The 23,827-nt window shown below is 38.4% G+C and overlaps 1 protein-coding gene across 1 annotated transcript; it reads right to left on the bottom strand.

Moving 5' to 3' along the window:
- Positions 1 to 4,347: 4,347 nt before the first annotated feature.
- On the bottom strand, positions 4,348 to 23,795 carry ACADSB (acyl-CoA dehydrogenase short/branched chain). The gene is made up of 11 exons (XM_075155248.1): positions 23,711 to 23,795; positions 18,813 to 18,972; positions 17,765 to 17,865; positions 16,808 to 17,014; positions 16,176 to 16,346; positions 13,715 to 13,840; positions 13,221 to 13,313; positions 10,768 to 10,857; positions 9,147 to 9,284; positions 8,351 to 8,450; positions 4,348 to 7,671 (listed from the first exon to the last, which is right to left on the bottom strand). The coding sequence occupies exons 1-11, from the start codon at positions 23,747 to 23,749 to the stop codon at positions 7,601 to 7,603; spliced, it is 1,296 nt and encodes a 431-aa protein (XP_075011349.1). The 5' UTR covers positions 23,750 to 23,795; the 3' UTR covers positions 4,348 to 7,600.
- Between the last annotated feature and the right edge of the window lie 32 nt (positions 23,796 to 23,827).

Here is a 23,827-nt window from a genome sequence, read left to right as displayed (position 1 = left end):
GGGGAAGCGGGTCCATCCCCTCGTACCTTTGCCTTGCGCAGACAGCCAGGGCAGCAACCACTGCAGAGAAGTCGCTACTTCAGATGAGGGCTGAGCTCTAGTTTTGCACGGAGGCAAAATACCCCACTTCAGGGACCTCGGCAAGCGTCAACCAGAGCAGACGACATTGCAGCAAGTGGGGCAAATCTCATTTGTTGTCTCATTTACAAGCACTTACAGCAGGGCAGTACCGAGAAGCAGGCGATAGCAGGTACCGTGCTCTCTCCTGAACAGGGATGTTCCAAGCACACTCTCATCTCGAGGCAAAAGAGAAAAATGAAGCCAGAACCTGGCTATCCGTATCTCCAAAAATAACTGTTTCTCCCTCTGCCCTTCGCAGAAATAGAATATGAAACCACAGCATCTTGGCCAAACTGGAATTTGCATAGTTCTGCGAAGCATTTCCTTCAGTTAGGAATGATTTAATTATTCTTCACTTCCTCTTCTAGCAATCATTCCTGGATAATGAGGTTAGCATAGAGCAGATATGTTTCAGTCAAGAAATAGATGTAATTCAGTGCCAGAAGGCTTTTACAGTTAAAAAAAAAAAGATTTTTGGACACTTCTAAATAGAAGCAGCAGTATAGAGAAGGTTGGCTATTAAATTATAATAGTCTGAGACACCAGATCATCGGGTGCTTTAATCCAGTGCTGCGTCAGCCCCCTGAAGAATTAGAGGACAACCACAACTCTCTTGCAGCCCAGATTCTTACCCAAGGGTAACAAGGCACATTTTAAATAATTATTAAATAATGACAAGCTATATTACCTCCACAGAATTGTTTATCTCTGCAAATTGAATCACTGAAGTCAATGCACAGTAGAGGTAAAATACTTCTAAGTATAAAATGGAAGACCTACTGCTGCACCTTACTTTGGACCTTGGTGTGAATCCTGCACGGCAGTCAAATATAGTTTATGACAAGTAGCTTGCTGAATCTAGCTTTTATTATTCAAGCAACAATCAAAACAACCTGCCATATCAATCAAATGTAGACATTGCTGCAATTAAAGTGAGAAAATTACTTTTTAAAGCTTGGTTGGACAGACATTGAGAAGCCCAAAGTAATCTGGAATTTAAGGCAGCAGCGTAACAGTTTGTGTTTGATAAAAATCATACAGTGGAACATAAGGAATTTTTCTCTGAACATGGGGAAAACAAGACTATGAACGTAAATACAGCCTTCATATCATATAACCATCTTCTAGTACATAATAGGGAGTCATAAAACATTTTCAAAGTTCAAAAAGTACCTGAGCTGAAAAAAGCGCTTTGCCTCAATTCTTACGGGAACAATTGGAGCAAATGCTGCATTTGGTGTGTAAACATCCTCCATCTCAGCAACAGAATGTCTAACATTTTCTTTCCTAAAACAAACAGCATCAGCTTTTGCACTAAAACACATTTGCTCCGTACCAACTATATCTTCAACAGCTCCATTAACAAAACCAGTTCTATGGAGCTTTGCAGTATTTAACTAAATTCCAGAACCTTAACTTTAATTTCTGAATATTCCCCAATTCTTGTTAGGTCAGTTTAGCAGAGGTGACACAAAGCTGTTCTCTACGAGATAAAATGCAAAAAAAAAGTGAAATGTGCCTACAACTTAGTATCATTTCAAGGTTGGCTTTTTCGCTTCAGCGGGTCCTTCAGCCGCTGTTGGGTGCATGGTACAGTAACTCCATAAACAAAGCTATATCAGCTAATACTTTTTAGCATAAGTAACATTTGCAGCTTCTGGGACTCTTAGCCTTTCACACTCTCTGCTTTTTGTCTCCCTACAGAGAAAAAAAAAAAAATCCAGAGAAGCTAATGTCTTTCTAAAATGTAATTATCATGTCTTTAGGTACCGTCTAAACAAAGGCAGAAAAACTCAGCGACACAGTATCAAATTAAAACTGGATGACTGCTCTGGTTATATTGAAAAATTTGCATTTAATTTGCATCTTTAAGATGCAAATTAGTGAATAGAAAAATCTTGCAGCATGTCCTAGAAAATAACTCAGGCCAAAAATATCCGAGAAACTTGCAGCAAACTTAACCAGATGAAAAGGATGATCAGAAAATTACTCTGTTCAACTGACGGGTGGGTCATCGTTTGAAAGTCTTGGCTGAACGTTCGTGAGAGAAGGCAGGACGCAACCCCTCAACCAGGAGAACATCAGCTCTGGATGTCTGTATCGGAGCTTCTTGTTTCCTGCGAAGCGAGACCCAACCAGAGTCCTCCTGCAGGCTCCAAAATGGAAACTTTTCAAAACAAAAACAATCAAACTTACGGGACCTAGGGAGGCAGGGGATACAAATTCAACATGAACCCATCATATTGCAGCTCCGCTCTTCCCTTCGTTCTATCTGTGCTAGGAAAGTCGTCTCATAGTTGGAAAACATGAAGGCATTTCTTCATCTGCCAACCTGCATTTGGCCCTAAACCGAACCAGCACTACCGCTCCGTTTCAGCTCTTCCCACTGACGGGCGCTTTCCCACCATGACCCTCCAGCGAAGCTCATTTTAAGTCCTCCTAATGTTGGCAAGTAGATTTCTCTCCTCCGTTAAACATACCCAAAGCAGTCCAGCCCTGCCTTAGCTGGTGATTTACAACCGATGTTTTTAAAACTGTCACAAATTGTGACAATGGTTTGTGTAACACTTCAAACGGACTGTAAGACCTCCAGGTCTGGCTCGTTAGAGAGCAGAATTTACTTTTCAGTCCATATATGCTGATTTCCTGGTTAGGTGACCCCCAAATAACACAAGCCTCCAATGTGGAAGTTGGGGATTTATTGCTGTATTTTAGGTTTTCCTGTTGCTATTAGAATTTTTTTTTTTTGGTAAGAGAGTGGTTACAGCTTGTAATAGCTTTCCTTTTTTCAGAGATCTCTGCAAAATGTTTGATGAACATATGTTTCTGCACATTCAGAAGTCCTAATTTTGTATATTAAATAAACCCAGTTCTGAAAGTGCTCGTTACTTGGCTACTGAGACACAGTTTTCTGTCAGGTGGGAGTGCTTTTTCTTTAGGATCTTCAGTGAAGTCACCTTGAGATTTCTTTATCGGTATAGTCTTCCAGTATTAGGAGCTCTACAGCTAGTAAGATACACAGAGGAAAAATAGTTTCAGAAAGATGTAAATCCAAATGATCTTGAAAGACAGAAGAATATATAAAAATGCTATTGCTGCCTGTTGAGACTACATCTTTTTGATTTATATTTTAAAGTATTTTAACAAAAAAAATGTTACATTATACATTGCAGGTTCTTTTGAACATTAATATACCAATACGAATCAACATTTGAATGCTCTGATCTATGAAACAAGCTATTAGGAAACACAGTGGTTAGTTCTAGTCACCCAATGTATTAGACAGTTATTGCACATGAACAGAATATTTTCAGAGGATAATAAACGCCAAGATTTCAAAGCAGCTTAATAATGTCTCTAGTATCAGATAATGAGAAATTCCCTCAATGCCGCTAAGCTGGACTTTGTTAATTATAGCAACTGATCTTACAACTGACATATTTAACTGAAATAATTATTGCAATTCCTATTTGTTAGCCTGGAATTCTGGATTCACTATGCACTGACGGTTAACTCTCTCTGGTGTGGGCTCGGAAAGACCTCTTGCTTCCTCTCTCCTGCGTGTACAGCCGACCACGCTACGTAGCTCTAGGCAGCCAAATCTGGAAGAGTAAGACGACTAACCATGCCTCCTCACCTGGACCTAGACCACGGAGTTACACTTCAGAGGAGACGACAACTTGCAAAACGCTCCGCAACAACTGTATTTCAATACAACATAAAATGACAAATCACGTGAAAATTCTTTGGGAATCATACAATATGTATTCATCTGCCCGTCTGCTCTCACTTGATTTGTGCCTCCGCCAACAGTTTGCACAGTGATAACATAACAGGTAAATATTTATGAAGTATTTGTGGTAGCTGTTAACCACTTTCACGTAATTCTCTTAGGAGAAGATCTATCACAGTGGTACACTGAACACATTCTGGGGTTGAGGAAAAATGTTTCTTCAGCTTTCACGTATTCAATAAGCAAGCTCCGGAAAGTCAGACAGCTGCTTTCGAACCAGCCTGTGTTTCAAATCAAGCTTAGCTTGGTAGGAAGAACTTGAAATGTGTCTCTCACCAAAAGATTTCCAAATGGAAATGCAGTAACATGTTAATTAGAAAATTCTTTACATAGTGAAAGGCTCCCAGTGAACAATTACTTTATATTTCACATAAGCTTTTTCTAACACAATCTTTATATGGGGAAAAGAAAATATGAAAGAAAAAACAACAACATAGAAAACATTATATAAAATGTTGTATTTGAGTATTTCCCATGTAGCAATTAAACCTTTCTGTGGAAACCTGCCTCAGACCTTTATCACAAACCACAATACTACTAAAGAAACCTGACAGAAGATATATTCATTCTCTCCCCGTACCAAAATTGCAAGATCTGGGACACAATTTAAAATGACAGATTATATTAGAGAACTATCACCTGATGTACAGGATTAGCACTGTATCAAGTCAAATATAAAATTCAGGCACTTTTAATACATTCTCAATACAGGTCTCTTCTTCTAACTGTGGAAGCCCAGATGCAACATTTGATACTGAAAATGCTGTTCCAGGGCAGTAGACTAGATTGACTGGGCTGACTAAGGGCATATAAAGGGAAAACTCACTAATATAAATACATATGGTGTATAAAGCAGCTTGGAGTCCTGTCAGGAGAACAGAAAGCCTCACAGCGTTCACAACGCCAGCTCTGCAGCCCTACACCTACTGGTGCAGCCAGCCACCATCAACAGCCCTGTGCTCACAGTGCCAAATGTAGAAACGCAATTTATGACAATCCATAAATGCCTGTCCCAAACTGAACTAGGGGCGGGGAGCACAGGCAGCTCTTAAGAGCTCCTGGACAACAGCACAGCACATCTTAATACTAAACCAACGTCTGCATTAGTGCAGCAATGGAATCAGACTTAAACAGGTTAACTCTTCCTGGAGTCAGCGACCAGAATAGCTCTCCACAGAGGTATGTGCCCTTTTAAAACAACGATGAAAGAAACTCAGTGGTTATAATTAATTTGTGCGCATATTCCTCCACAGAATTTTGTGGACAAAAATCAAATACAATACATACATTTCACAAAAGTTACTCTGTATAGAATACAGCATATAGAACTGAGACATGTGAAATATTTACAGCTGTAACATTAGTTAAAGGCTTGACCTTGCTTTTCTGAGAAGAACTGTTGAGTAGCTGATGAGGCTGTTCAGGTTGTTTCCTGGACTATGGCATCCAAGTTCAGACTGTAGGAAATCACATTATTTTGATTTTTTCTTGATTATTTTTTCAAATGGATGCCTGACACAGTTCTACAAAAACAGACAGTCCTTTTACATAATCCTGGATATCAGGCCTTTAACAGTCCTTCAAAGAGCACCTTCCTCCATAAAGGGTTTGCTTTTAGCACTATATTAAGTCAGTTAAGTATTGCCACTCACTTCCTAGCCTCACGCAAAACTGCAGAAGCCAAGTTAAGATAGTATCTCAAACTAGGAGACAAACAGTATGAATCAAAACCTGATCTCTGCTGACACTCATGTTAGCAAAGCAGGCTAAACGGCTGCAGCTAAGGACTGCCTCACATTAGCACAACTCATCACATTAATCAATGCTAAGTCAAACATTTTGTAGTACAGTTATGATAATTTTAGACTCCAGATAAACTATGCCGAGCAGAATAACTGTAATTAACTGTTGTGGTGTCTGTAGTCTTAATTCTAGCCTAACAATCTCCCCAGCCGTTACAATTCAGTTGAAAGAAAGTCTGCAAACAACCTGAAATGCATTAATAATGATAATGATAATAATGATAACAACAACAACAACAATAATAATAATATTAATGCTAGAATAAAACTTCAGAAATCATCTAGTCTACCCTCCTACTCTTGTATTTTTAAAAACCTCAAAGCTGTTGACCAAACTGATATGGGGGGGCCTTTTTTTATTGGCATAAGGATAATTACCACATTAATTCTTCGCCTATCAACAGGCAAAGCACGTATGTAGGGGGAGTAATTCACTAAAGTAGTTACTTCCCCTTGAAGCTGACAGAAAGTCAGAAAACTTTTTAATACTGCTTTTCTTCCTTGCTTGTTTCTTTGTATAAGGCACTGCAGTCTGCTTGTTTCACAAAATCATACTTGTTAAGTGCCATTTACCCTAGTTTTGCTAGAAAATTCTTTGGCAGTCTCAGCCTGTAACATTCTAAGCTCCACTCGAAATGAATCATCAGTGACTAGCAAGCTTTAAAAATGAGATTCTTCTAAGTCAGCCAAAACCAGAAAACCAATCCTTCCCTCCCCAAAACACTTGAAACAAATTGCCAATTACAGCAATTATAATGATTTTTCATATATTAAGCTCTCCGTCTCTTGATTCTTAGTTAATTAGTTCTCCAGCACTGAAGAGGTTTCTGCCGTAAATAAAATGTCTAATTTTAAAGTAAACAGAGAGGGATAAAAACGCAAATACTTCTCAACCCCCCCCCGCTTCCTCTCTCTCTCAAAAGGAGACAAACTTTGCTAGAGAACCACTAACTTCCACGAGCGAATTTCCTAGGCTGCGAATTAGCAGTCCCTCCCTAACCCCCAGGAAGGCTCTGAGGATTGAAGTTTGTAAAAGCATTGAACACGGAAAGGCCACTGTGAGGTAGTATCACAGCATTCCTATTACCTAGCTTATATCTCTGTCTTTCTGCAGAACTACTAGAGCTTTTTTAACCCCATTTCACAAAGATTTCAACTCAACCTTTTATGAAAGGAGAACTATAAATAGCCTCTTAGATTAAAACCCTTAACAGCTGTGAAGGCTGGAAAGGGAGGTAGATATTATCCACCTTTCAGTACTACAAATTGGGGCTGGAAGGGCTTAATTACCAAGATATACTTAAGAGCACACTAAGGGCTACTATAAAAATTACTCCAATTACAGCAGCTCCACAGACACCGCTCCACCCGGGAGAGAGGAAACCATCACTTCTATCTCTTTCCACACACCCCTCCTGTACCCCATGCTAATAAAGGGCACCACAAACAAACCGCAGCTTCACGCCATGCAACAGTTCTGCTGCACGTGTAGAGTCCTTTCTCCCAGGTGGCTTAACAGAGCCTTTCACAACAGGCAAGCCAAGGATTTGGCTTCTTTTCTTTTCACTTTGAAATCTCGAAGTGAAGATGCACTGTTTGTATAACCTAAAGCTACAAAATAATTTCAGCCAATGTCTTAGCTTAGAAGTCTCTCAGGCAGAAAGAGACACTTTTAACCCATGATTTGGATTTGAATGTGGAATTCATGATTTCGCATGAATTACACGCTCACTGTCCTGAAATGGGGAGTTCATGGTTTTCCTTACGATTTTGTCTGTAATGATGTATTCTTATTTATGATTTTTATAATTACAAATAAATGTGTAATTCACAATGAATGTTCAGTGAAATAATTTCCGTCAACAGTCAAGAAGTCCTTATGGTTTCAGTACTCCTGTGCTAAGCTTTTTGCAATGGTGCTCAACTGGATATTTGAAGTTCCTTCATATATTGTACCTGAAATCAGAAGAAAATAAATTAGAAGACTATAAAACCACGGTGAGTATATGAAGAGAGACCAAGATATTGTTCTAACAGTCCAGTTAGAACATTTACAATTATGAAGTGAAGCTTTACAGAGCAAGTTCTAGAAACAGAATTATTATTTACATAAATGTTCATATTTTATTATCTGCAACAATTAAAATACTCTTCTGCTGGTACAACATAATGACAAGACATTTTCCTGAAAAGCAATTCCTAAACACCCAACAAAAATGAAGTATTTAGAAATGCTATCAGCAATAAGAGTCAGAGGGTAATATTGTTAGAAATGTCAAACTGTTTGGTCCAAGGATTATAATGGCAAACAAGGAAGTCTTGAAAATAAAAGTCCACATAGATTCAGATCTTAAAGCCAAAGAAAGTGTTTTCAATTTTTTTGAACTGGAATTTTTTTTAATAGAATGGGACACAATGTGTGTGTCTATATTTTATTAGTATCAAACATTTTAACTAGCCTTACATACACAGGTATTTATACCTAAAGTTTTACCTTCTTATATTTCAGCCTTTGAATTAGTGTTGATTACAGTCTCAGGGAAAAAAATATTTTAAAAAAATAGCCAGTCATTCATCCCCAAACTTTAATACTACTAATGCTACAAGAAATACTTGTTAAGAAACAATCACTCACCTATCTTGCAGTCACGATAGTACTTTTCTATTGGATAATTTTTTGTGAATCCAACGCCACCCATCCATTCAATACATTTACTAGTTGTCAGTGTTGCAACCTATGAAAATAGTTTCAGAGTTACAATTTCGGGATCCAACTTCATGCAGGTGGTAGTAAATCTTATTCTTTGTAGCTATTTAAAGCAAAACCAAAACAGTAATTAAAGCAGAAACTAGAACAAGTGGGAAGAGGAAGGACTGATATTTTTGTATTCATCTTATTTATGCAAGTTATTTTAGAATAAAAATGACATTTTTCTAAATCAGAGGACGTCAAGAATTCACTAACTGCTACTGCAACAGTTCATACGCTGCACTATGAAAAAGACTAGCAGCGGTATGCAAGACAGCAATTACAAAGAGGCAGAAGCAATCCAGTTTTGAATCATATTAAGATTCGCAGTTGTGACCAGCGGAGTTGAAATGGTCACAACTGACGTCTCACCATGCCATCTCTTCAGCCACAAAAAGAGAATTCTGAGAAAATGAGATCTCTCTAGATGAGTGAAAATACTAATTCACTTTCTCTTTTAATGTTGTTACTTGTTTTTCAAAATTTTATTTAGGGGCGTGGGAAGTTTATTCTTTGGCGGCCTACTTTATATTCCATACATGGACTGAGATGAGAAACAAGGTAAATATACATCCACACATCGCCACAGCAAAACATGAATTAAAAGTTACACATTCTGTAACAGAAGAAACATTTAAACAGCAGTGAAATAAATCCACTAAATAAAGAAACTGCAAGTTACCTCAGCAGCGTAGTATTTGGCCATGCTGGCCTCCTTTATGAACGGCCTTCCTGTTTCCGCAAGACGGGCTGCGTTGTAGGTCAGCAACCTCGCCGCCTCCAACTGCGTGGCCACCTGAGCTATCTGATGTTGCATCCCCTGTAATAAGCCACAAGTCAGACCGAACCACTATCTAGTACTCAACTGGAAATTTTAGCAAGAACCATTCTTTTCACAAGGAACATACCTACACTTTAAAATAAAAATACAAAATCTAGATGGACTAGTAAGTCTGCACATCTCTGCATCTATGACATCGACGTTGGAAAACCTCTGGACCACCAAGGTCCTTTTAGGAACTATTTTCTCCTTCCCTCTTCTTGGACTCAGGAGTACTGGGGAACTTCTTCCCTGACTGGCTGGACAGGAGGGTCGAACATGAACCTGTGTGCACCCATAAATATCAAGAAAAATTTCAGCCAAATCTTAATGTTCTCCTCAGCACCACAGAGACACAGGTAGGTCAAAGCTGTGAGCTTAACTGAGAAAAACTTGGAAAAAGTACCTCTTAAGCAAGTGGAGAAATAGCATGGTGACAACCACTTCTTCCCATGTCCCATCACCACGAGACAAGAGTTAGAAGCAGCATAAAAGTCTAGAGAATGTGACTGATGAATGGATTCAAAGGGAAGGAAAAAGGTGATGGAGCTCACCTCTAAATGGTAGGTATTGCAGAAGAATAGGTTTACTTAAGGAGACTCAAACATTATGGTGATTGAAAATGAACATTTAGTTGCCTAACTTGCTCCTAAAACACAATGAAATCTTTCATCTTATTAGAACATTAACACTGCTCCCTAAAATTTGCAGAAATATATATGCAGGTCAAAATAACAAAATGATTCCGCAATTATAAATTCCATTTCCCATTCAAAAGACGCAGTTCCGATAATTTCCTAGATATCTGTGCGTGCTTCCTAAAATTTGTATAAATTATGAGTAGTACTAATGTTCCTTCCCTTCATCCGAGATGTAAATTTCTTTTAACAAGAAAATTACTATAGTAATTACAATTATATATCTTCCTCATTAAACTATACATCATTTTTGCAACAAAAAGTCTTTTTCATTTTAAGATACAGATATTATCATGAAAACTAAATGTCTTTGTGTAACACAGAAAATCTAATAATTCAATCAGTTTTCCTCATCTTTTTATAATTTCTAGTGTCTCCAAAAAAAGGTGTTCCCCCACATCTCATGAAAGGTTATAAAAACTGGAACACATTCAACATACTGTGATATTAAAATCAGAAGAGAAAGGAGTTCTATGTGTATTATTTTCAAAGGCAGTGAATATACTATCAAGGAAAGGGAGTTATGTTAACAATGTTTTGAAGTTTTAAATGATTTATACGGTACTTGCAAAGGCACATAGCACTGAATTTATATATTTTACATGGCAGATGAATGCTCATCTGAAATTAATTTGAAAAATTCTTTTCAAATACTGAGAAATAGAGACATGACACAAGGTGGAGCACAAATTATGCAAATCCCATGACTCATTTTACTGACTTAATCTACTGTGGTAACTACTACTCTCTTGGAGGAAACTTCCCATGCGTTCATTAGCAAGTACCTGGAAATCGAATACGCTTTTCCCAAACTGGACTCTCTCCTTTGTATAGGGAATCGTATGGTCAAAACACCCTTGTGCCAGTCCTAACATCTGTAAGAAATAAGACATATTGAGGTGAATTAGGACAATAAAACACCCAATCTTTGAGGAATAAGCCTGTTCCATACTATTCCATTCCTGAAAGAAACTTTCTTACTAAAGGTAAGATATTTATGAGAACACTATCATTAATTTTTGAACAAAAGTTATGGGTCAAATGTGATTGCACAAATATTAAGTGTTTCTAGGAAAATTCTTAATTACTTGGGGAAATTACTGTAAACTAAACATCTATAGATCTACATTATACTATTAAAGGAAAAATACTTCGAATGATTATTCTAAGCAATTTTCATAATAAAAATAATTTCTCATTTTATAGAAGACACTAGACTGTCAGAATTAGCAATTTATTTCAGAAGCTAGAAAATCAGTATAATGAAAGGAGAGATAACATTCGTTCCAGCATTTTCTAGAAAAAAAACCAACTCAATGGAACAATTTTAGAAGATCCATTGTCTTTTCACACACTCTCTTCACTCAGCAGCAGACAGCAAAATAGAATTATTATCTTGGAGGATTACATCTGGGAAAACTACACATGAACATTTTAAAAGAAATAACTCGCATCTACCCTAGTGTCTGATTTGTTAGCTTAAAGAAACATTAGGAAATCTGGAAAGTAAACTAGTTTTAAGTTTTTTTAACTACCAAATTTTGAGAAATGTATTCCATTCCAAACAAGATAGTAAAGAAAGGACCCTGCCTTTCATATATGTGGGAATCTATAGCTATTAGTAAATAAGATCAGTTGGTTTCATTATATAACTACCATCCATCTGAATGTATTCTTCCTACCTAGCTTCTTTCCTAGGAAAAACCAAGATAGGAAATTAGATTAGGGGAAGCATCAAACAAGAAAAAAAAACCAAAGGGAAATGAATGGCATGAAGAACTATCAAAAAGCAAGGTAACAGTATATGGTAAAATCGGAATCTCCTAAAACTTTTCGAAGTCAAGACGGGATACTACAACGTGGCAGTCAGCTGTCCCATCAAGCAGCTTATGTCCAACTACTTTTAATGATGTACAATAGTGTATGGGTATTTTTGGATAGACCCACACATTAAGCTGAAAGCCAAGGGCCCCAAGAAGATAAAAACATGACTCTGACTGGGTTCAGACATCTACTCCTTAATCATTTAAGATTCTAGAAAAAAACACACAATACACAGGAAAATGAGTATGTGGGAAAAGAACATAAGAAAATAATACACTCTGCTGCTAATCAGATTGGTTGCCTTCTTATATAAACTCATATAGATGAACCAAATATATCAACTTCAGCACCTGTAACAATATATGCAGCTACCTTGCACTAAAACTACCCGAAACTGTTTTCACAGCCACAGTTACATTTTATAAGATGTTCATTACCTTTTAAAACCATTACTACTGTGAAACTAAATTCAGTACTACAGGGCTTTAGAACTGCTGTTCTTGTACATTCAAATACACTTCTCTTCATTTGAAGGTGCCAAGAAAGCAGTAACTAAGATACAACAACTACCTGACCTTAACTTTTAATTAGGTTATAAGTGTAACTGGGAGTAATTAAGAGTAAAATCCAGACCATGTATTTTACTGCCACAGCCTCTATATTATTTGTATCTCTGGGAACAATGGGGCCCACAGCCCTAGTTTTTAAATGCCATATCAGACAAAGTTTAACCACAGATAATCTTTAGAAATGATGGAAAAGCCATCACAGGGCTGAACCTGATTTCCACTGAAATCAGCAGCAATCTGAGATCCAAACTGATCCAAACATACAACATTTTGAAATAACTCCAAGATCAGCAAATATTTTCCCCTAAGATGCCTAAGGTGCAATTTTCAAACACAACAATGAACTAGGACACTTCTGCTATAAAAAATCATATTCATTTTAAAAACAAGTTGACTTTTAAAAATAACGTGTTGGAAAAACATCAGTTAGCATAAGGTCAATTGCCAATCCCATACAATCACAGTTGGAAGCATTAATATTATACATTTCAATGTGTTATATTTTCCAAAGCTAGTTTTCTTTGTAAAATAAATTTGCATAATGGAAGATAAAAATGTTGATATACTTCAGTAGCAATAAGTTAACAATCAAAGACAAACTAATTGCCATGTAATGTTTTCTAAGTCTATCGCTTATGCCACCGAAAGAGACTTTTACCATTTACAGTTTTTTCAGTATTTTACTGTAACTTAGATACAGGTATAGTGACATCTAGTGGCAATTTAGTTTTTAATAAAGTATTTTCTAAACCGTTTATTCTTATTAGCTTTAAAAATTTTGTAAATGTCAATCCAAATTCAAAGTTATATACTGGTTGTATTCAGTATTAAACAAAATTACCCACCTGTGCAGCGATACCTATTCTGCCAGTATTTAGCATTCCAATTGCATACTTATAGCCTTGTCCAACCTGTCCCAGGATATTGGTCTCAGGAACCTAAAGAATAAAACCACTCAATTATTCCTCTTCTATTCTGCTTTGCAGCTGCTAGTACGGTTCACAGGTGAATCAGTGTACATGTTTTATTTAATGTTCCTCATAAGTGAAGGCATAAAACATAAACCAGACATTTGATTCCTAGAATATCTGATTTGAACATTTCCTGATACATGTGATTATAAACTGATGATTGAGAAAAACTGTATCAAAATTGAAGAAACCCAACCCTCCCCAAGACTACCGTGAAAGAATAGGGAGGAAAAAGTTAAAATATACCAAACAATCAGTATGTCTAAGGAAAAAAAAAATTGGGAATTTAGTTAACATTCTTTCCTTATATGTGGTCAAGCTCCAATTATACACAAATTATGTTTCAATAGCTAAACAACTTACAATACCTTAACGTTTTCAAATGTTACTGGGCAGGTGGAAGACGCTCTGATTCCAAGCTTGTCCTCCTTCTTCCCTACATGTAGTCCCTCCGTGTTGCGATCTACTATGAAGCATGTAATTCCCCTGTATCCCTAGGACGAATTAAAAATTAATCAAGAACTGGTTTTTATACTAGTATCACCAAATGGTGGTCTAAATGTCTCATTCCACTACTGAAATTTTACACCTGCTTAATACTGTATTACTAAATAAAACACTGGCACCGTCATCTGTTCCCTCTATGTCTGCTAATTATGGTTTAACAAAGGCCAGAGATACCTTCCTATTAAAATATTCCATGTGGAAAACATAATCAGAACAACCTTAACAGTTCTCTTGATAAGACAGGGGACTGGTATTATGCAAATGAAACAGACAGGACTGTAGTGCCTGTCTGTACTGGAAATTGATGGGAAAGCAAGTTATTGCTGTGCAGTGAAGTTACTGCTTGCTGTTGGAACATACGCCACGGTCAAACAATGGACTGCAAGAAGACATAGGGTATCTTTAGACTAAAGCGGTCAAACAAATAACAGCTCTAAACCCATGTCAGATGATTCTATAGGATGCATGATTTTACTTAAGCCCAATTACTTCAGCTACTCTTCTCATGGAAGGCTGCATATATGCTCTTCCTTTCAAGGTTGTCCAAAGAGCACTGACTGATGAGACTGGCATCTCTGGGAACTGTGCTTGAATATTCAAAGTGCAGTATAATTGTACGTATTATAACAGACCTAATCTAACACCCAGAATTGGTGCACGCATTCTCCTTGTGATTCCAGTTTGCGGAACATTGACATCACTGTTTCTTCACTTTAGAGACGTAGTGGGAATATAATTAATAAAGTAGTCTGAAATCATTATGATGGTTGTTATCAAAAAGCTCAAAGAGTTGATTCAGTATTCAGATAATGATTTGGACAGGACACTAAATAATGCATGCGACAACATATAGATTGTATAGCCAATCTAAATTCTGGCATCTCCTACATACAGGCTTACAATCTTCACATCTTTTGAGCCTTAAACTAGATTTTTGAAGTACAGAACAGTGATTCCTGATAGCTGTCACTTTCTCTTTTTCCATCTGTGTAGTTCTTATTCCCAATTCTCTCCCCTTTCCACCGCTCATTCTTGCTTCCTCAGCATTTCCCCCAGCCAGAACCGCAGTAGTGGTCTTATACAACATACTACAAGGTCCAGGAGACAGAAATGCGAGGTGTTCTTGGCCATGTTTCGATCTCTTCCTGTCCTTAACATCCACAGCACCTACTCTCACTAAGAGGGTGACACTGAGAGGCAGGAAAAGTCCTGTGGTTCTTCTGGAAGAGTTGCCTCTTATTGAAGAGAAGGCTGCTGTTTCAATCGCACCTCAGTAACAACCCATCTCACCAAAGGGGAGCTGTTAGTGCAGAGTGCGTATTTCAGTACACAATTCTACACTGGTCTGTTCTCTCATTTATGCCGACATTAACTGTTATTTAATCTTTGAGCAGCATTGACTTCTAATCTCCTTCTTGAATATTTAAAAGCAAATTTCTAACTTTAAAAAGACAATGTACTATATATTTTTAAAATGTTGCACTAATACAGAAACAACTCCAGATTATAAGGCAATGCACAGCAGTTAACAAATACAGAAACTGGTTTATCAAATATATTTTCATTATATGTAGTACTGAAATCACCCACCACCTTGTGAAGAAATCAATAAAAATTCAGAAAGCGACATGATATTCAATTGTTCGATACAATGAAAGAAAAACCCCTCTTCTTATTTAGGCAAAACCTGAAATTTTGATTTTAAAAATAAGTATCTTCAAGTTAAACTTTTAAGAAAGAGATACTGGAAGAAATTTAAAAAATAAGTAAAAATTTTAAACAATTTAGTTTTGTATTTGATTAACATTCTACCGTATTGGTAGAGTACATTTTAAAGACTGCAGTTGACTTTTCCGAATCTACTATCTATATCCAAATTGGTGACAAAACTTGAAACATGCATATTCAGCTATGTATTTTTTTTCCTGAAAATACTTTGCTGTTGTATTCTTGTTAGTTTTCCAGTGCATGTCCCCTAAGCTCTATTTTACCTTTTAACAACAGCAACTTGTCAGTTAAGTCAGAAGAGTTGGAAAGACTTAGACTAGCTGTTCTTCCGTTACTCAGAATAATACCAATGCATGCTGTGCTCTTCATCTAAGCAATTATGATACTGACATTTTTGTTTTCCCTGGTGGAAGGAATTTATTAAATTGCTCAGCAAGTTCTCATTTTTTGTTGGGAAATATTGTTAAAGGTTTGCTGTCAGCTAGGGAAAGGTTCAAAGAATATTAACCTTTAACATCAGATTATTAATATAAAATCCATAGTTCCATATATAATCAGCTGTCACTGAAATGCAACTATTCTTTAGCAACTTACTAAGGACGGATCTGTATTTGCCATCACAAAGAAAACTCCTGCGTGTTCTGCTAAGCTAATCCACATCTTTGAGCCATTGATAATATAGTAGTCTCCTTTCTTTTCAGCCCGAGTCTTCAAAGAAAAAGCATCACTGCCAGATCCAGCCTCCGAAAGACAGAAACTGCCTATCTGTCAATTGAAGGGAAAAATTAATTTTATTTTTTACTGAACACACAGGCACGACATATAACAAGTTCTGCAACGAAAATAGTTATAAACAAGCACAAGTCTCTTAAATTCAAACATTTTAAACTATTGCATCAAAGTAACTAAGTTTCAGATAGGGAGATTAAGAATAGAAACACTATGTAATTACATGTCTCTCAAAGTCAACTGCTTTAAAGTTCTTTTCCACAGTAAATTAAATTTTAATGAAACTAATAACTGCCTTTCCACTTTTACCTCTCAGCTACTGATGACAGGATATATCTGTATCACCACAGATCTCAGCTCTAACCAGTGTTTCAAAGTTCACATGCATTTTCCAATGCTGCAGTCACCCATTTAGTTACTGAAAATACCCACCCCACTAACATTACTTAACTATTAAAAATTATATTATAGTTCAGTAAAGTGAGACTTTGACTCACTGTATCTTTAGCGACTCTGGGCAAGTAAGTTCTCTTTTGTTCTTCTGTTCCATATGTGGTAAACAACTTATTTGTTAGTGTATTTTGGAGTTCACATAGAAGAGCTACAGCTGGATCGACTTTGGCCAATTCTTCTACCACCAGTATGATTGAAAAAAATGAAGCTCCAGTTCCTCCATATTCTTCCCCAAGCTCAATACTCATCAGCTGAAATGTAAAAGATGCAAATATATCAATCTGTTAGTTCTTGTCAACAACTTGTTAGTCCAAGCTGATACTTAAGAGATTAAAATAAAAACCACAGAACGTATTTACAGATCCTTCCCCAAAGACCTGTGTTCCTTCAATACCCTCAACAAACTAACAATTCTTCACAGAAGTTGATAATCAGTTCATGCAAGAAATAACTAGAACAATTTCCAGAACAATTGCAATCTCAACAGAAGTCTAATATTTAGAGTTGTTGTATAAAATGACATTCTAAACACAGACAAGCTTTAGGTTTGATAGCAGAAAAGGCTAAAATTGAATCCAGGAATAATATCTGCAACGTGAGTCCTTGTGGTTGCCCAGTAAAGACATAGAGGACTCCTGATACCCTTTTCCAGCAACACTTATCAGAGTCATGGCAGTTCTAGTACTCTATGCAATTATGCTTATCCAATTAAAAAAAAAAAAGGGGAGGGGAGATAAGGAACGCAAAGATAAGATGAAGAATGTGGTATGGGAGTGGGAGAGATGGAAAGAATACTACAGGAAAAGATGGAAAGTGATAATGCAGTAAAAGAAAAGAGAGAGTTGCCTTGCTGATGATAAATCCAAAATCTGTAATGATTCATTAGTCCATTTGAATTATATCCCTCAATCTTTTAATCTAAAAATCCAAAAAGTCCACAGCTAGAGATTCATAAAATGATGTCACTTTCCAAATAAAAGATTAAGTAAAAGTGTTCAGACCCCTTGTTCAAACAATCCCTGTATTACAGAGTCTTCCATTTTCGAATTCTCATCCATTTTTTGTACCAAAGGTGCAACTCGTTCCTGAGCAAATTTTGTCACTGCAATGAAGAAAAGAAAGAAAGCGTGTAAGTATTCTAACACCCTACTTGAAGATCAATATAACAGTAATATGGTACTTCTGACAGGTTATGCACGTATTCCCTGACTCTCCCAGACAAGTTAATAAAAGGACAAAAAGTTGCCCAAGTGAAACAAGGTAATGTGCCACAAGGCTTAATTATAATTGCTTTCTGAACTCAGCTACAACTCTCTAAACCGAAACAAATACTTCCTATAAATTCAGAAACCTTGAAAGCATCTCAGCAACACTTATGTAACATCGGTTGACCAAAAAAATTATAGAAAATATTTCAAATACATCCCTTATTTGGTTAGCTGTATTGTATTTCTTTATAAATTAAATCTGCAGTTTGGGAAGATGGTCTCAGGCTTTAACGCATGTTATTTTGATTGCACAAAATCCTGCAAGACTGTTCCTGTTTAACCAGAGCCTTTTATAAGCTCTCTCCCAGATGTGCAGGTCCTCACTCTTTCACCTTTGCTCCGAGGATCCTTTCTGAAACGCTGTCGTCTCCGTGCAGGCCTGGCTGCATTGCAGACACTCACATCACATCTGTCACCATTCTGGGAATACTTGAAATCTCTGAAAACCAGCCGGAGCAACTAACTGTAGCTGAACTAAACACTTTAGAAAGGGAGCGAGTCAATGCCAGGCAACTTCACTTCTGTGACAGCAGCGGTTTTAAACAGCTAATACTTATTTATGCAGAGTACACCGCACTGTGGTATGTGGAACTGCGCTATGGTAACATGGAAAAAGAACACTACATTCTTCTCTTCTGAACTAAAGCAACTAACATTAAGCAAAATCCCACACAACAAACTCAACATTTAACTATAATTAAATAATGAAAATAATTTTTTAAGCTGAAATTCCCCTTCTAGTCAGACATTTCTGAATTTTAACCACACAGATAATAGGTACCCATATTTTTCAGCATTGTCTCCTCTTCGGTGAATGTTTGAAGCGGAGCACAGACAACTCCATCACTGGCTAGATCTGGCATGAGTTCCGATTTGGAGGATCTAAAGACACATGGAGAAGTCCTCCAAGGAGTCAAGTATGCTGGTATATTTTTTTTCAGCTGTTGACAATAAATACAGAACATCAGAACAGTTAATAGAATTTGTATTTGTAGACAGACAGCAATACACAGTTTTATCCAGTCTTTTTATTCAGTAACGGAATAGGAAATATAACTTATGTTTAATGCCTAGTTTGAAGGTTTTTGAGAAGATATAATCCCCCGCTAGTGTCCTAAAAGACAATGGCCTTTAATTACTCTTCTTTTAACCCCAAACAACTTTCCTTCTGGAAGTTTGCTAACACAATGTTCTTCTACAAAGTATTCACAAACATTAATTTCAGTCAATTCTACTGTTTACAGCAAATAAAGCCTGCTGATATTATTTATTTTTATAGATGATTTTGCAATATTCATAGTAGTAAGTGTATATTTTGATAGCATTAATATCTTCACTAACAAATATGGTAAGAGTAAATGTGAAATAGACATACGAATGTTTTTTGCAGAAGACCTGTCAACTTTAATGATAGCCTTAGCTTTCTCCCTGGTTTTCTAGGGGCCAGCAACTCTCGCTTCTAAAGCAATCTAATAGCACTTCATCTGGATTATTGGTATTTTGCTGTGAAAGGACGTAACTTTAACAACGCTGTGGATTTTTGTATTCAAACTGAGTTCTTACCCACCACTTCATGATCTTCAGAGTGAGCACACATTTCATAGACAAAGCCCTGGCATTTGAGTGTTTCAGTGTAGTTGATTTCTATATAGTTAGTTTAAAACCTGTAGTTAGTATGTTGATAGTACTATGTAATGAATAATTAATGTGTCTTATTTGGTTGATTTATTAAATAAGTACAGGAAAGAACTAAAATTGAGTAATTTATGCTTAAGCTCTCCCCATTCGTCCACATACAACAATCTCAAATGATATCAAGCAGCATTGGTTATCCAACCAAGACAGCAGAGATATTACAGAGTGTTTTACTATAGGGGGAATGGCGTTAAGCCATATGTGGCAAAAGTCACAAAAATGAACAGAACAGACGGTGGCTTTTGGGAGCAAGCTACACATAGTGATTGTCAGGTGGGTGGACACAAATACTGTGACAGGTAATTAGTTTTGTACCTTGGAGAACTATGAACTACTTAGTGTTCAAAGACTTACTCAAGTAGGTAACAGCAGGCTTTAGAAAGGAACACATTTGGTTTGAAAGTTAATATACTTTCTAACCACAGAATAATTTCTTACGATTTTAAAAAAAGTTAGCAGAATGAATACGATCTGGCTCAAAAAGCAACAGGCTAACAGTAGCTAAACTGCTGCAAAATCTGTTCCTGAAAAGCAGTAATCAAAAAAGAAGCACAGTTCGACTGATGGATCCCAAGAGGCGAGACAGAAAAATGGCTTTGCTCTCATAGCTCCCAAAACCCAACTTATTCTGTGGCTAACGTCTACAGATCAGATCTTTGCTACACATATCCGTCACTATTGCTATGTCAGTGTAACATGTGGAGATATTAATGCCTTACCAAGACAACTGCTGACAGAAGCCCCCAGTAGAGACACAGCTGTGCCATAAAAATAACGTATATACGAGCATATGCCTGCCAACATACATTTTCGCCAGCACGCGTTCTTAACCCCACAGCAAGCAGACCGACTGACTGTGCCATAACCAGACTGCTATTTAGCTCACAGAACGCAGGACAATTTTGCAATGCACACTGTGATAGCAGCATTCCTCAAAAAATGGCAGAAACTTTGGGGTCAGGAAGTAAAAATTCCTTTGATCCTTCTAATAATTCACTCTCTTTCATGTTGGCTTTCAACACGTGTCATCTCCCTGGCTGAAAAACTGATGTAAACAGATCTACGGACTCCTTTTGTCTTAGAGACAAGATGCATAAGTCTATTACGGTAAGGGAACTCTGACTTTAGCACAACCAGTCATGCATGACAAAAAAAATTAGTAAGAAGTGGCAATATAGAAAACAAACATTGCTGTGAACATTCAACATTCATTCACACACAACACCCCTGGTCACGTAAAACAAATACTGACTAGTGGCGCTGATTCGTCAATACAAAGTTTGGATGATCAGCAATAGCTGCTACACTTTCAAATAAAGACTAAGTTACTGGAGTCACTGTAGGTATTCACACAAAAACAAAGAAAGAGTTGCTTTAATACAAATAAAATCCAAGGCAATCATGTTCTGGAAGCTGTCAGTCAGGAATGGATTATTTGCAGAACATCCAGCTACGGTAGGGTCACTCAACACCCAAACGTATAAAACTATTTAACACCCACATGTGTAGGTCCATATTCTTAGCAAGGTCTGAGAAGGAAAAACCTATATATACACACACACATATATATTTAAACCAGTATGCTTCCTGAGCAGTTATAGGATTACAAATCACACATCCTCCTGCTTCTTCCACTACTTTATTTCCAAGTGCAAAGAAAAGAGCATTTTTCTTTCATAGTGGCATAACCAAAGATGAATCACTGAGACTATTTCACCAGTACTGACCAAGAGCTATCAGGAAAAATGCACAGTGCCTTTTTAAGAATACAAAACTTTTTGAAAAGCTGCCAGTAGGTATGCTCGGTAGGCAATAAGCCAGTACTGTTGAAACAACAACTGTATTGTGGGATTACCTCTACTTTCATTTGACGGCACCTGACACTTGGATGTAGAATTATCGACCACGCAGGGGAACACATCACTAAATGCAGCAGAGGACTCTGCCCTGTCCGAAGCGGGAAGTACAGGTTTTGCAGACCACAAAAAATACACAGATTTTTCTCATATGCTTTCATGAAAATGGTAAGCTGAACAAACTTGATTAAAAGCACCTCAGCAAGGTCAAGCCCAAGTGCACAGGGCTGCATTGGCTGAGGTGACCTGCTAATAGCCTGGCTAGCAAGCGGAAGCTTTCAAACACAGTAAACAGCTCAGTGCTTGTTACAGGTTACTATAGCAAGCAACAGTGCCGAAGGTTTTGAGAAAGTCAGCGCTCACAGTGACCGTCCCTTAGCTCCCTCCCCCTTAGGGGAAACCACCCCAGGTCTTCCCCCCTCCCCAGAGCTTTCACTCGGAGGCTTTTCCACTGCAACCAACTCACTTCAGGGTGGCAGAGAAAGGTGTCCTATCGCGGCAGGAGAAACAAAGGCAGCCCTTAGCATACGTGTATAAATGCTTGTTTGATACCTGATTGAGATGGCGCTAGAGGACAAAAGGAATATTCATAACAAGGTTACCTTGAAAAGCCTTAAAACCGGTAGGATGGCCCCAAGGGACAGGACCGACATTGGCAACACCCACACACAGAGCAGCAACCCACAGGTATGCCAGAGTAATAGCACAGTGTAGAAATGATCTTTTATCTCAACATTTAGATTAAAAAAATCAAGTCACTACATTATTGTTTACATTTTTATTCTTAGAAGTCATGCAGTCATATAGTATCACTAACCTTCAGATAGTTATTTAAAGTGCATGTACATTACTCAAATGCTTTGATACTGATTCCCTGCTTTTTTTCCCCTTCTTTTTCTGTAGGTAAGGTAATGATTTACGCTGCTACAAGATACAGGCTGCTTACCTTACTAAACACAAGTATTTGAAAATTGGTTTCTGGGTTGCTGATAACATTGATTTTTCTGTTTATCTCAATTCTTACCTCCGCCTCAACTCTTTAGAGATCAGTTCTTTTTGTTTCCTTCTGTTTGTTTTACAATCTAAAACGAGATTTTAATGCTGCTGGACCTGGCAGCAGCATTAAGATATAAACAAAAAAAAAAAGGCCAAAGCAATACATTTTCCTAACCTCACTTTGCTTTCCTTGATGTCTTCCACTCCTGTATCTGTCCCAGCTGGCTTCCATACAGCTCCTATTTCTCAGCAGAGAAGCTCCATCACAGGAAGCTTGCTTGCCCTCACTTATGGCATTGGTTTTCTTTACTTCAATTGTCACAACACACCCACAAGCTGCCACGAGAAGGTCCCAGGCCAGCATGTCTTCTCACTTCGAACAGCAAAAGCGTGTGGCACAAACCCAAGTTTTCTGCTTGTTTCCTTTGTCTTTTGATTACCCCTACAATGCCACAAATCTTTTGTCTGTTTAGGTAAGTAATGGAGATATCAAAGCACCTCTGCTGCTAGAACTGTGCTGTCTTCTCACAGGCATATCAGCCACGGGCTGCTCCAACTACAAGCCGTTCCACAAGACTTGCAAGAACTTTCCTTGGCCAGAACTCACCTAATACCACCCCTCCATACAAAACCAACGCAAGACAGAAGGAGACAAGGGCTTTCCAAACCCACTCTCACCCCCTGCGGAGCTGCACTTCAACGGCCGAGCAGACCCCGCACCCCGCCAGCTCCGAGCCCCAGCGAGCGGCTCCCCGGGGGCCGCTGCTGCGGCGGGCGGCCGCGTCCCCGGAGCCGCTTTCGTCCCCAGCAGGCCACGGCCTGTGGTGAACGCGGACGGAACGCGGCACCCCCTTCCCACAGGCGGGACCGGAGAGACGCGGGGGCCTCCTCGGCAGCGCCGCGCACACCTGGCCCTCACCGCGGCGCTCGGCGGCCCCTCGGCAGCCTTAACCGGCGAGAGGTGAGAGGCGAGACAGGACCACCCCGCGCCCGGAACCCCCGGCCCGCCGCTCCCTCCGGCGGGACCCGGCGTCGCCCTGACAACAGGCGCGGCCACAGGCTCGGAAGCACCGGGGGACGCCGGCGCCCCGGCAGAAAAGGGGGCCCACCCCGCTCAGGCGCCCCGCTTCACCTTCGCGCAGCTCCTCAGCCAACGGCCCGCCGCCGCCATGTTGGCTCCCTGCCCGGCCCGGCCCCCGTCCCGCCCCTGCGACGCGAGGGCCACCGCCCTCCCGCCGGTGCGCGCGCA

Source organism: Calonectris borealis, chromosome 7, assembly GCF_964195595.1.
Source record: "Calonectris borealis chromosome 7, bCalBor7.hap1.2, whole genome shotgun sequence".
Lineage (NCBI taxonomy): Eukaryota > Metazoa > Chordata > Aves > Procellariiformes > Procellariidae > Calonectris > Calonectris borealis.
This window is presented reverse-complemented; position numbering and strand designations above follow the sequence as displayed.